Source organism: Cnephaeus nilssonii (genome assembly GCF_951640355.1).
Source record: "Cnephaeus nilssonii genome assembly, chromosome: 19".
Lineage (NCBI taxonomy): Eukaryota > Metazoa > Chordata > Mammalia > Chiroptera > Vespertilionidae > Cnephaeus > Cnephaeus nilssonii.
In genome coordinates, this window is record NC_137090.1 from 18,296,317 (window position 1) to 18,311,546 (window position 15,230).

General features: G+C 38.2%; 1 protein-coding gene across 16 annotated transcripts in view; it reads left to right on the forward strand.

The window, feature by feature from the left end:
* Positions 1-15,230, forward strand: part of BPTF (bromodomain PHD finger transcription factor) — a 112,995-nt gene that overhangs the window by 85,493 nt on the left and 12,272 nt on the right. For 9 of the 16 annotated variants that reach the window (XM_079798407.1, XM_079798415.1, XM_079798421.1 and 6 more), the window contains 7 exons: positions 729-954; positions 1,700-2,616; positions 4,180-4,262; positions 4,832-5,057; positions 10,120-10,454; positions 13,218-13,391; positions 14,145-14,337. In XM_079798407.1, coding sequence (XP_079654533.1) covers positions 729-954; positions 1,700-2,616; positions 4,180-4,262; positions 4,832-5,057; positions 10,120-10,454; positions 13,218-13,391; positions 14,145-14,337 — 2,154 coding nt within the window. The remainder of the gene's footprint in view (positions 1-728; positions 955-1,699; positions 2,617-4,179; positions 4,263-4,831; positions 5,058-10,119; positions 10,455-13,217; positions 13,392-14,144; positions 14,338-15,230) is intronic. The other 7 variants (XM_079798419.1, XM_079798413.1, XM_079798409.1 and 4 more) reach the window with 3 other exon arrangements.

Sequence of the window (15,230 nt, forward strand, 5' to 3'; positions counted from 1 at the left end):
AAGAATGTACTTATTTTCAGTAACTAAACAATGTGCTTATTTTAAGAAATGGTAGCTTGCCATTTTTGTTGTGGTGGTTAATCCTCACCCAAGGATATTTTTTCCATTGATTTTTAGAGAAAGTAGGAGGGAGGAAGGGAGGGGGAGAGAGAAGGAGAGCAAGAAACATTGATGTGAAAGAGAGACATTGATTGGTTGCTTCTGGCATGCACCCCGACTGGGGCCGGGGATCGAGCCTGCCACTGAGGTACATGCCCTTGACCAGAATCTTCTGGCTATCCATTTGGAATTCAGATTGTTAATTCATGGTTTTTCTAATAAACAGCATCAGTGTTTTTGTTTGGTTAATCTTCAGCTGAGACCTGCTTATATAGGGAGGGAGGGAGGGAAACATTGACATGAGAGAAATATCGTTTGGTTGCCTTCCGTACGTGCCCCCAACCAGGAATCGAACCCAGAACCCAGGCATGTTGCCTGTCTGGGAATTGAATCGGCAACCTTTCGTTGCACAGGACGCTGCTTAACCAAGTGAGTCACTCTGTCCAGGCAGCTTCAGTCTTTTTAAATAAATATTTTTATTTTAGCTTATCTGAATTCCTTCTGGTGCCATTCGGTAGACATTCAAATACTACATATTTTCATTATAGTATAGGATCTTTTTAACATTAAAAAGGTATACGTACAGATTGATGCTTTAAATACTATTTACATGTGTGTTTTTTCCATAGGGTGGCAATCAAGGTTTGACAGTAGTAATTCAAGGACAAGGTCAAACTACTGGGCAGTTGCAGTTGATACCTCAAGGGGTGACTATACTTCCAGGTCCAGGACAGCAGCTGATGCAAGCTGCAATGCCAAATGGTACTGTTCAGCGGTTCCTCTTTACCCCATTGGCAACAACAGCCACAGCAGCCAGCACCAGCACCACCACCACTGTTTCCACCACTGCAGCAGGTAGAACTTCGGGGTTATCAGACGTACTGTGTGTTATTACCACAAGTTGCTGGGCTAACAATGGGGGCAAGCGACCAGTGCTTATCTTTGGGATAATAAACCACAGGCCAGTTGATTGGTCAGCCTCACAAGATCTTTTATTACAGACTCCTGTCACCTTCACCCCTCAAAATATATAGAAAGGGAGGCGAGGGTCTAGATATCATGTTAACTATGCCCACATTCCTTTCCAAGCCTTATGGGCACTGATTAAATAATGGAGTTAATCTCAGGGCAGGTGGATATATTCAGCTCATAACCTACAAGTGAGAGCTGCAGGTCCAAAGCCACTTTGTTTTCCTTCTGCAAGTAGCCATCATTAACTGCCACCACGCTTAGGAAAAAAATAGTGGTTAGCATTTGCCTGGGCCAAAAGACCTGGCTGATTTCCAGAGACTGCACCTGACTTTGGAAGTGAGCTTTCTGGGGAGTCAGCAAAGTGTGCAGAGGGTGGCCATCAGATAGGGCCCATGCTCCCCAATTTAAAAGAGCTCTAACCCAGGTGTGTCTCAATGGAGCCTTTCTAAGGCATTCTTCTTCTATACTGAAATTCAGAATTCTCACCTTTAGAAAATCCTTCAAATTCTTCTTTAACCTTGGTCTTATATTCTAGAGCATCTGTCGCCAACCGGTGGTCCGCGAGGTCCAAAAGGTTGGCGACCACTGTTCTAGAGTAATATAATTATTTGGTCTTTCTTTTTCACAGGTACAGGTGAACAAAGACAGAGTAAATTGTCACCCTCAACACAGGTGCAACAAGCCAAATCCCTGCCACCAGCTCAGTCATCAAGTGTGAGTCCTCCAGATTCCCAGCCACAGACTGCTCAGCCTTCAGTTCAGCCTCAGCCCCAAACTCAGCCCCAGTCCCCAGTTCAGCCTGAAGTTCAGACTCAGCCTGAAGTTCAGACCCAAGCAACTGTTGCATCCCATGTCTCTTTGGAAGCACAACCCACCCAAACTCAGTCATCCAAACCCCAAGTTGCAGTACAGTGTCAGCCTCAAAGTAATGTCCAAGGACAGCCGCCTGCTCGCGTCCAAAGTCCACCACAGACTCGAATACGTCCATCAACTCCATCCCAGGTGTCTCCTGGACAGCAATCCCAAGTTCAGACTACAACTTCACAACCGATTCCAATTCAGCCACATACATCTCTTCAGATACCTTCCCAGGGCCAGCCACAATCACAACCCCAGGTACAGTCTTCACCTCAAACTCTTTCATCGGGACAAACGTTAAGTCAAGTTACTGTTTCATCCCCATCCTGTCCTCAGCTACAAATACAGCAGCCACAGCCCCAAGTCATTGCTGTGCCTCAGCTGCAACAACAAGTCCAGGTTCTCTCTCAGATCCAGTCGCAGGTTGTGGCTCAGATACAGGCTCAGCAAGGTGTTGTGCCCCAGCAAATCAAACTCCAATTACCTATTCAAATTCAGCAAAGCAGTCCTGTGCAGACTCACCAGATTCAGAATGTGGTTACAGTGCAGGCAGCCAGTGTGCAAGAGCAGTTGCAAAGGGTTCAGCAACTCAGGGATCAGCAGCAAAAGAAGAAACAGCAACAGATAGAGATTAAGCGGGAACACACCCTCCAAGCATCTAATCAAAGTGAAATCATTCAGAAACAGGTAAAGTTATTAAGTAAAAGCAGCATGTTCAGTAGTTTGAATTATTGTGCTGTGCATTAGACTTAGTGTTTGGTTGTGTGAGGTTTCCTAAATGAGACAAATTCACTGATGTTTGAATTTAGAAGCAATATTGGTGTGACCAAAATCTTGAATTACTACTATGGTTTGGAACTTTTTTGTTGGCAGTAGTCAGTGCTTATTAGAAAAACTACCAGCATTTTGGGAGAACTAAGATGGGAAGAATGGATTTAGGAGTTGAAGTATCATTAATACAGAACTGGAAGGTGTAACTGAAATTTTAAAGCCACTTCAGGTGTCATAGCAATTGTTCGAAGTTGTTTACAGTTGTCATCCCTTAGTTTGCATGTTCATAGACCAAGCAAATTATAGACCAGTTTCACTCATTTGCATTTCTAGCCACACCTTTGTAAATTTTAACTACTATGATTCCATAGCTTACATATAAAGTGGCATTATGCAGTAGCATCTTAGTGAAGTAAGGCAACTTAGATGAGTAAGAATTATTCTACTTAAAATGAAGTCACATTATAACATCTTGTAGCATTACTGGAAAAATTTTTCTTTATATCTACAGCACGCACTGCCTGGTACTAGTGTGGATTTCAAGTGTTCCCATGTCATGAGACTTGCATTCTGTTCCTGGGTCTCCCATTCACAGCCCCTGAAACTCACTTATCTCCTCTGAGCTATATCCTTACTAAAATTCCCTCTTTCCAGCCACCCAAGGTCATTGTAATGATTAACTGAGGTCATGTATGTAGAAGCACTTTTATTTTTTCATTGAAATATATTTGGCGTATAGCATTGTGTAAGTTTAAGGTGTATAACCTGTTGATTTGATAACATTTACATATTGTAATATTGCTGTTGTAACATAAGCACCTCTATCATGTCACGTTATTGCTTCATTTTAGTGGTTGGAATAATTAATATCTAGTCTCTTAGCAACTTTGATGATTATAATATGATATCATTAAAAGAGAAGCACTTTTTAAACAACAGATTTTAAAGATCTATGGTAATAGAATTATAAAATTGACATCATATGTAATGTTTAAATGCATTATCACCCAGCTTTTAGTACTGTATAGTTTATAAATTGAGAATTATGTATCACAATACCTGCCTTTACCCTAATCTCTTTAGCCCATCTGTGGGTTGGAGGTGGGAGGAATCTTTAAAATTAATGCCTGGAAAGAACATAATGTTAAAAACATGGCCTTTGGAAAATGATTGCTGGGCTAGAATTACAGCCATCTTCCTTATTTTGTCTTGGGATCTCTTTGTGAAATTATTCCTACCTTTCCATGTTATGAGGAATAAATGAGACAATGTCAAGTGCTTACCTTAGCACAGGGCCTGGTACATGGTAAGCATCCAGACCATATAGCTCTGATTTTATTTGTAGTATTATGATAGAAAATTCTTAGTTTTTTGGGGAAACACATAGTTGCGCTCAGATTTCTACTATTACCTATGTACCAACTTGTAGTCATAATAAAATATGCACTTTTGGATTTTTTTTTTTTTTCTGTCCTGAAGGTGGTGATGAAGCATAATGCTGTAATAGAACATTTAAAACAGAAAAAGACCATGACTCCAGCTGAAAGAGAGGAGAATCAAAGGTAGGGAGAGATGGTAACAAGGTTTCGTTGTATGTCAGTCTCTTCTCTTTTGTATCTGGACACACAGGTTCTGAATTTATAGTTTTTTTGTTTGTTTGTTTTGTGTGTGTTTTTGTTAATCCTCATCCGAGAATATTTTTTCCATTGCTTTTTAGAGAGAGTGGAAGGGAGGGCAGAGACAGAGAGAAAGAAGCATCAGTGTGAGAGAGACACATCGATTGGTTGCCTTTGCCTCCCACACTCGCCCCCACCAGGGCCAGGGATGGAGGCTGCAACCAAGGCATGTGCCCTTCACTGGAATTGAACCAGCAACCTTTCAATCCTCAGGCCAATGCTCTATCCACTGAGCCAAAATGGCTAGGGCTGAGTTTATAGTTTTTAATCTTGACTGAAGTTAATTCAGTGAGAACCCCTGGCACTAATAGGTTCTCATTGCCTGTTTGAATCACTCTTTGAAGCTTTCCAATTACTCAAAGTTTGTGTATCACCTGTAGAGACATCAAAAATCTTGTCTTAAGCCTTTCAGAATGAAATGCCCAGCATTACATAGGTTGTGTATTTCTCTCTAGAATGATTGTCTGTAACCAGGTGATGAAGTATATTTTGGATAAGATAGATAAAGAAGAAAAACAAGCAGCGAAAAAACGAAAGCGTGAAGAGAGTGTGGAACAGAAACGTAGCAAGCAGAATGCTACCAAGCTCTCTGCACTGCTCTTCAAACACAAAGAGCAGCTCAAAGCAGAAATACTGAAAAAGAGAGCTCTCTTGGACAAAGACCTACAAATTGAAGTGCAGGTAAGAAGGTATTTCCTTTCCTTCTCTGTCCAGTTTTTAACATTACTTTTATTCTTTCTTGAAATTTTGGTTAAGCTTAAAATTTTATCTTGTTTTCTAGAATTTACAGTTTTGTATATTCAATAAAAAGCTGTGGGGCATGTCTTAGAGATTTTTATATCTAAATGTATATTGTAATCTCTAAACCAGGCACTTTAAGAGGTTAGTCTGTTGACTAAAACATTTGAGAAGTCTCTTGGGAATAGTTTTTATTCTCTATGACACCGTCTTGCCAGAAGTTATCAGGAGCCAAGTTTCACAAGAGAGGTAGACAGAAAAACTGTGAACTAATGTTGAAAGAATGAAAAATAAAGTGTGCCCATTAAATAAGACCATATTTCTTCCTTGATTTGTAAACTGATCTACCAGGCATTGCAAATTCTCTGCTTGCTTGGGGAATTTATTGAAAAATGAAAGAAAACATCTATTAATACATATCTAAGCAGCTTTTTAAAAGAAAAGTAGGCTATATAAAGCATCAAAAGTGCCTTTATATTTTAAGGTGAGAAATATTAAAAAATCAACTCTAAGACATTAGAGCTCTTCCCACTAATGTCAGAAACCAGATGACAGTGCCAAAAATCAGCATTATTATTTTAGCATCTCTGGGAATTCTAGCTAATATGTTAAGCCAAGAAAAGAAAAAAGAAGATAAAGTTGTTATTGTGTATGATACGATTATTATCTCAAAACCCAAAAAAAGAAAAAGAATTAAAATTTAAGGTACTTAATAAATATCATGATTACAACCATTGTTGAGATGTAATAAGCAAAAGAGCCAACTCACAGAAGCAACAGAATATATAATATACCACCTCCCACTTTAAATTAAGATATATTTTATAGATCTAATTTTTAGTGTAAAAATGGAAATCACAAAAATAATTGAATAAAATATGATTGTCATTTTTTGTAATCTCAGCATAGGAAAAATCACTCCTAAGCATTTCAGATTTCAAATACCACAAAGGAGAAAGATAGATTTGATGACACAGAAAAATTTTATTTGGGCGGGGAAATACCATAAACAGCATTGTAAAACAGATAACGGGGGGGGGGGGGGGGGATTGTGACATTTATGTCAGAATTAGTATTCCTAAAATTTAAAGAGCTCTTAAGTCAATAAGAAAAAGATAACACTAATTAACTATATAAGGGGAATTCTTTCACAATATACATGTAAATCAAAATACTACAATGTACACTTTAAATATTTTATGATTTTGTAAGTTACACCTCAATAAAGCTGAAGTTTTAAAAAAAAAACTCTAGTAGAAGATTTTTAAGACACAAAAATAAGCAGATTTCAAATCTGTCAAATATCAATAAATAAAATGATATTCAACCTAATAATGAAAATACTTTTTTCTGGAGAAAATACCATGTATTTGTAGAGAACATTTCATTGGTATGTATAAAATTACTAAAAATGTGAATACTCTTTGATCCATAATTTTTTATCCATAATTTTACTTCTAGAACCATCTGAGAAACAACTAGGCAAGATACATGAGCAAGGACATAATGACTATTAACCATAACAATAATCTGGAATCAGCCCTTAAGTCCACAAAGAGATTGTTTATCAGTGTTTCTCAACAGGAGCACTTTGGGCCCTTTCAACAGGCCAGTTTTTGACACTCTGTAGGAAGTTTATCACTGGGTTCCAAATGCTGGTAGCTTTCCCTTCATTGTAACCAGCAAAAGAGTGACCTTGTCCCCTCTCCATACATACTCCAACACCTCCAGAGGTACCATTACCACCCTCAGTTGAGAACCACTGGATTAAATGTGTTTTGGAGTGTCCTCACAATGGTCAGTGTAGGATTCGTGCTTTTTTGTTTTTAATTCTTTGGGGAAATCCTCATAAATATTTGAATGAAAATGTAGGCTGCAGAGTGATGTATCCATTCAATTCATTCAACAAATATTTATTTAACATTTGGGTGTTTCACATACTGCTCCTGCTCCCTATTCTGCACAAGGTAGGGAAATATTTGTAATCTGTATCCTTTATGAATGAATGAATGAATGAATGAATGAATGAATGAATGAACATACAAACATACATTTAAATGTCTTTCAAAGCAGTTACCTTTATCCAACAAATAAAAATTATATGTAAGTTTATACTGCCCAAAGATTACCATTTTATTTTTTTTTTTTTTTAATGTGTTTTTATTGATTTCAGAGAAAGGAGGGGAGAGGGAGACAGGCAGAGAAACATTAATGATGAGAATCATTGATTGGCTGCCTCCTGCACTCCTCCTACTGGGGATCAAGCTAGCAACCCTGGCAGGTGCCTTGACTGGAATCAAACTGTGATTTCCTGGTTCATAGGACCACTGAGCCACACCGGCTAGGCCAGTGGTAGGCAAAGTGCGGCTCGCGAGCCACATGCGGCTCTTTGGCCCCTTGAGTGCTCTAACGCCACTTCTTCAAAATAGACTCGCCCAGGCCGAAAACCGACTTCTGCGCTTGGGCCACGAAGTTTCAATCGCACTGTACGTGCGGCGCCCGCACGTGGTATTTTGTGGGAGAGCCACACTCAAGGGGCCAAAGAGCCGCATGTGGCTCGTGAGCCACTGTTTGCCGACCACTGGGCTAGGCAAAGATTACCATTTATTGTTTGTTTATTTATTTTAATGAATTTTAAATATATTTTTATTGATTTCAGAGAGGAAGCGGGGGGGGGGGGGGGGGGCGGGGAGAGAAACATCAGTGATGAGAGAGAATCATTGACCAGCTACCTCCTGCACGCCCCCAACTGGGGATCGAGCAGACAAACCAGGCATGTGTCCTTGACCAGAATTGAACCTGGAACCCTTCAGTCCACAGGCTGATGCTCTATCCACTGAGCCAAACCATGCTGGGGCCAAAGATTACCATTTTAAAGTAATTTTAGAATATACCTTGTTTATAATATTTGTATTCATATAAACACATTATATATAAAACAGTCACACTGGAGACAACATAATACTGAACATTTTTCTGCATTCACTATACTATGCAGCCATTTAAAGATGTTACTACTGTTGTAAATATTCTTTTGTATAGTTAATGGTGTTCTTTTTGACAGTGTATTATCTAATGCAGAAAATTATACATTAAGAAAATAATCAGCATTATTTTAACTAGAACTTATTGCTAAGATAATTTGCTTTGAAGGACATCTTACAAAATACAGAAGCATGTCATTACAACATCATACAGAATAGTTTCTCTGCCTTAAACATCCTGTGTTCCACCTTTTCATCCCTCCTTCATCCCCCTCTGCTTGTCTTTTTGATAAAGTAATTTACTCATTTTTGAATAGAACTTTATATCTTCATTTGCCTCTGAAATTCTCAAACACATGTATTATAAACTTTTTGTCATTGTCCTATAAAATTAATTTCATATGGAGTGAATGCAGATTTGGTTATTGATTTTGTTGGTAGTCTTTTTTCACATTACATGTTTTCATTTGGTTTTGCATTTGGTATTTTAAGTGATAGGGTTTGGTTTTGTTTCCTCTCTTAAAGTCCATTGTAGCCGAGCCAACACTTAATATCAAACAGGGAGCCTGCTCGTTATCCATCTCATACGAAGCTTGAGTCCCCTTCTTCCTGTTACTGTTGTGGGTTACCACTTCCTACTTCCAAATCTGGAGCCCAATAGGCCTGCAGTTCTAGCCCTGTTCATAGTTTTGTGTTTCCGTTCCATAGAGACATTTATATTGTATTCAAGCATAGCTATGTCTTTTCAGTTTTCTCTTTTTTATACTTTACAAGCATTGGTGTGTTCTTTCTTTTTTTAAAAAAAAATATATTTTATTGGTTTCCGAGAGGAAGGGAGAGTGGGGGAGAGAGAGAGAGAGAAACATCAGCAATAAGAGGGAATCATTGATAGGCTACCTCCTGCACGCCTTCCACTCGGGATCGAGCCCGCAACCTGGGCCTGTGCCCTTGACCAGAATCGAACCCATGACCTCTCAGTGCACAGGCCGACATTCTAGCCACTAAGCCAAACTGGCCAGGGCTCATTAGTATGTTCTTGACAGGGGAATCAAGGTGTATACCCACTACACCGTCTTAACGATCTTGATTTTCCTGCAGTCATCTCGTTATATTTTATAAACCATGTTATTAAAATGAAACTTTTAATGAAAGATTTACTTTCACCCCTAGGAAAAAGCTCAGACTTTCTTTTTAAATAGAGAAGGGCTATTGAAGAGCCACAGAGTTTATCTTCTCATTTACAAGACTATCTAGATTACATGGAGAAAATAGATTTATTAAATCAAGGCCATACAGGTTTATTTGTTAGAATATTTGTGATGCTTAAAAGCTCAGTCATAACTATATTTCATTTACATCAAGTTTGTTCATGGATACCAGTCCCAGTGGTTTTTCTAAGACTAAGTTGTTACACTGGGTAGCAGAGGTGTGCTTGTAAAGTATTTCACATGAAAAAAGAAAAAGAATTTTAATTTATGGGAAAATCTGTAATAAGAAAATGCTCTCCCTGCAGCCTTTAATTCTAGACATGGATTTGCCTTGATTTGCCTTATGCTGCATAAGAAACAAGGCAAATCCGTCTCTCATCCTGCTTTGGGCTGGTCAGTTTGAGTATCAATTCATGTTCATTCTCACTCTAAGGACACAGAAGGAGAGTGGCCAGAAGAAAGCAGCCAGTGGGTGAGGACACTGGACATCACATCCTGAGCCATGACTAACATAACCAGGGCATGACGGGCCAGCGGGAAAGGGATGTCCTTGTTAGACACTTGTGCATCGTTCTGTCAGAGCTCCTTTGAGGATAATAGCTCTCTAGTTGTTATTTCATCTTCCATTTTTAGTTGTTGTAATTGGGTTTAAGGTATAGTACAAACATGGGTGTTTGGAATTATTGCAACTCCCTCACGTTAGGTTGAACTATGGAGCTATTGCGACAAGGGGGGTAACGTAACATCCTCTGGCCAGTTTGTGCATTTACATAAGTCAAATTATAATCTTGTATTGTCTTTAATTGACAATAGGAAGAGCTCAAGAGAGACCTGAAAATTAAGAAAGAAAAAGAAATGGTGCAGGCCACTGCAGCAGCTACCACTCCCCCTGCAGCACCTCCTGCGCCTCCAGCCCCTCCGCCTTCGCCTCCACCTCCACCTCCACCTCCCCCGCAGCACTCGGGGCCACAGGCCTCGGCCACAGCCTCGGCCACGCTGTCTGCAGCTTCTCAGAAGAGGAAGCGAGAAGAGGAAAGAGACTCGAGCTCCAAGTCCAAGAAGAAGAAAATGATTTCTACTACCTCAAAGGAAACTAAGAAGGACACAAAGCTTTATTGTATCTGTAAAACGCCTTACGATGAATCTAAGTGAGTAGATCCTTTTGAGCTCTAGTTTATTTTCTTAAAGGTTAGCCGTTAATCTTCCAGTTTTGAAGGAAATTAGCATATTGGTAGCAACATAAAGGAAAATAGTTAAAAGTAGGGGTAATAGTGTTTAATCTCTGATCTTGCATCTGATATTCTTAACTTTGACACTAGCAAATAAAAGTTTATTTCCCGTATTCATGATTCGTGTTTGTCCTTCATATTCTTTTTCTGTCAAAAACAAGCTTTCTGTTGCTCCTTGGCTTTCTCCTCTTCTCTCTGGATTAACTCCAAATCAGTCAGTAGTGCTGTCTGGAGGAGGAGGTGTGTGATTATTGCTGCCAGAGTTCAGAGCGTCCTTTCTAGAATCTGTTCACAACCTCTATACATCAAATTCTAGAGACTGTGTGAATCTGAATGGTGCAGGAGGTTTCAAGTTTGAGTGCCTTTGGTTTTTTGTTGTTTAATTTTAAGCAATTCTCTGTTTTTTTATATTGGAATGGTATAACTACTATTTTTGTCAAAGTTCCCACTTTCTTATTGGGAAAAAAGTCAGAGAAATAAAAAAAGTGTTCCTTTTACCCATTCCTCAATTAAGACACTCAAAAAATTGAATAAGCATGGCAGCTGGAAGCTGTTTTTGACAGTTGTGACTTGTATTTGGTAATATATACGAGATTTTAGAGATGCTGATCTATAAATGTACTTTTATTTTTTTTATCATTGTCTTTTAACTAAGTATTTAGCTTCCATTTTGAACAATTAAATGTAGGCCAGCTTTTAAAAGCCAAAATTAACCACAAGATTATTTTATAGTACTGAAAAGTTTGATTGTGCTAAAAAATATGATCATTTAGAATTAGGAATGCTTAATGTCTACTTTAAGTGGATGCCTAATCCATTTCTAAAATAAAATTCTCTCTTTAATGATGTTTAAATTGCAACCTTGAAGCTGCTTTGGTGGTGCTATTTAAATTATAATCTGCAAGTGCTAGATCAAAAGTTTCTGTTGGTAAACTTAGCTGTGTGTTGAATTAAACATAGATCAGTTTAGGCATCTTCACTTTTCATTGTCTTACTTTACTGGAAATTATACATAATGTAAAAAGTGGAGTCCTATTAACTGATTTTTCCCTCAGTCTAATACAAGTGTGCCTCCCTTTAAGCAAAATATACTGAATGATTTGTAGAATAAAACAGAATATGATTTACAAAAAGATCTGCTTATGGAATTTCTTTAAATAACAGTCTTCTTTGGCCTACTTAAAATATTAAGATCACAGAAATGTATTTTATGTAATATCTAAGTTGCATAAAATGAGGCACACGTGTACATGTGCTCATTGTATTGAGATTGCCTCATTATCTTGTGTATATTTCATATTTTTCAGTTTGTCATTAACATTTCAGTATACCAGGTTCATTCACTCCCTGTTTGAGTTTGGATGAGTTAGTGTTTTTTAAGGAGTATTTTTTAATCTTTCGTATCAAACTAGCTTGGTTTGGAAATCTAGTGAGAGTGACTAAAACCTGAAATACAAGTCCTGAGCTTATTTCCAGAACATACAGCCCACCATCTGGTGAAGGCAACACAAAAACACCTTGGTGGCCCCCACCTGTGGCTGTGAAAATCCTGCGGAAGTCATAATTCCAAAAGAATAAAGTTAGTGGTAATAGGATAAACCACACAACCATGTATTATTCCTTAACTTTCATAAAGTTTGAAGCTTGAGTACAACTACTATTTCTCTAGGTGAATTGACCAAGAAATCCCTTGCTAGAACCAATGGTATCAGCAAGGCCAGTCTGGTTCCTTGTGATCCATACTAATTCTTCCTATGACTTTGATATGAAGTTTCCTACCCAGTGCCTGTCAACACTTGTATATACACGTGTTTATCATAGAGACACTTTCCATTTTGTCATTTGGGACCTTATTTTCAAAAGCCTTGATAACCCTGTATGTGATTAGCCCTCACACAGCCCCACCTTGCCAAATACTGTTTTGGATAACTGTCCTTACACTCTGCACCATGTACCCTGGTTTTTAATTGAAGCAATTTCTTACAGTTAATTAACCTGGCCACTCCACATTGTCTCACACATTGTATTGACTGAAAAACTGGCCCCTGTCAGAATCTGTCACAATTAGATTAAATTACAACATTTATTTAGTAGAATTGAATTACTACATGTACCTTTATTAGTTTTCTTCTTCATATCATTTTTTGACCATTTATCTTCTACACCTGGCTGACCTGCATGTTCCTTGTAGTGTAACTTCTATTTGGTGTTTGCGCTTTGCTTTGTTTTCAAATTTAAATTGTGAGATACATTTTCAAACCTATCTAAGAAACAGCCCTGATTTTGAAATGGCTTCTGTGGCATAGGTTTGACAGATGTAAGTCTTTGATTCTTTGGCTTTGGTTTTTGTGCCTGTTACAGTTTTACACACATTCATTAAGAGGCAGACATTACCATCAGTGTGTTCTTTATTTTTTCAAATTCTAGTATGTTTTTAAAGACTCATATTTCACTAAACAGTGTATTTGTTGAAATTGATGTGAGTGACTTTATGTTTTCACACTTGATATAGTCAGATGCTGTAGTTTTCCAGGGGTAGAATGGTCGGATTCAGGATGTTTAGCTGACACATTGCAGAAAGTTATCCTGTAAGAAAGTGAATCAGGGCAGGGAAGACAGATTTAAGTACCATGCAGCTCAAAATGACAATCACATTGTCATTTTCATTGTGAATACTTTTAGGTTCTATATTGGCTGTGATCTTTGTACTAACTGGTATCATGGAGAATGTGTTGGCATCACAGAAAAGGAGGCTAAGAAAATGGATGTGTACATCTGTAATGATTGTAAACGGGCACAAGAGGGCAGCAGTGAGGAATTGTACTGTATCTGCAGAACACCTTATGATGAGTCACAGTGAGTTCTGATAAGAGCATCATATTTAATAATTTAGGAAGCCAAATTGCTCTGTCTGATTACTTATTTATTTTAAAATGAAAAGCAAGATATTTTCTGCATATATTATACACTTACATTACAAATTCCTTTCCATTTTTTTTCTCTTCTTCCCTCTTTACCTCCCCTTCAAAATTTATGTTGCTTCTTAGTGAATGTTTGAGATTTATTGGGAAAAATATGGTTTAATGGTAGACTTGATTCTTCAATATGTAACAGAAATTAATGAGATTAAAATAGCCTGCCTTGTTTGGACTTCATCAGTGTTTGAAAGGCGCTTTTTTGTGGGTTAGAAAAATACTAATTTGGATACAAGCTCTGAGACTCTGTTTTTAGCTTCCAGGATTTTGAACTGCCAGTTGGGTGGCCAATATCAGCTTCCCATTTGATATGGTATTTGTTGAAAGATTTTTGGCTTTATTTTGTTTTGAGCTTTAAAGACAATTAAAATGTTTTACATTTTTCTTCATATTGGTTCTCTAATATTATACAGTGTCCTTAATAAATTTTTAATGCTTGTTTTTAACATCAGAAATACTAGATTAACACATAGGAATGTCAATCTTCAAAACTATTAAAACAATTATAATACTAAATCTTTATATCCTAGGGTTAGAGTATTTTCAGATGCATGCATTATTACTTCTTAAAATAAATTATAAGTAATTTGAGCCCATCTGTTTTGAACTCACATTTCCATTTCGGATCTTGCAGATTTTATATTGGCTGTGATCGGTGTCAGAATTGGTACCATGGGCGCTGCGTTGGCATCTTGCAGAGTGAGGCAGAGCTCATTGACGAGTATGTCTGTCCACAGTGCCAGTCGACAGAGGATGCCATGACAGTGCTCACGCCACTAACAGAGAAAGATTATGAGGGTTTGAAGAGGGTGCTGCGGTCTCTCCAGGTGAGAAACCACTCTGTGTGCCACGTTTGAAGATGAAATCTACCAGCGTGACTTTGGAAACACTCCTAGAGTTTGAACTTGCCAATCTTAGACTACCTGACTATTCACTGACTCCCAGCCGATCTAGTCAAGTGCTCCACCATCTTCAGTCCTTCACATGCCAATGTCATGAGGTTTCCACAGCCACACAATAGCTCAGCTACTCTTTACCAACACTTGTATTTAAAATGACTCACTTTTTTTTAATGAGATACTTTATTATTATTATTTTTTTAATCCTCACCTGAGGATATTTTTCCACTGATTTTTAGAGAGAGGGAAAGACAGAAATATTGATGTGAGAGAAACGCATCGATTGGTTGCCTCCTGCACGAGCCCTGACCAGGGCCAGGGCCAGGGAGGAACCTGCAACCGAGGTACGTGCCCTTGACTGGGATCGAACCCGGGACCCTTTAGTCTGCAGGCCGACACTCTTTCCACTGAGCAAAACCTAGCTGGGCTAAGATGACTCACTTTTTAACCTAAATTTTATTTTTAAAGAAAACTTGATCCAAAAAAAAAAGAAAAGAAAAAGAAAACTTCATCCCACCATCATAGATTGAAAAACAGTCTGATTAAATCCTAGTGAGATACAAATGCTTATGTAAGGCTTTGAGCCAAAGCCTTCCCTCCCCTTATTAAAAATCAAAAGGAGATGGGAAGGCTTACAAGATTAGCAAATGCTAGAGATGTACTCAAGGCATCAGTGTTAGACTGACACTCTCTCTGTTGTAATCACAGGCGGGAGAATGGGAAGAACTGAGAGAACAATAGTCTCAGCACGGGGTCAAATGTTATTTAACATCACATTTCTGCCACCTCATTTAGCCACATTAGCCAGCAGTGCTGACCAT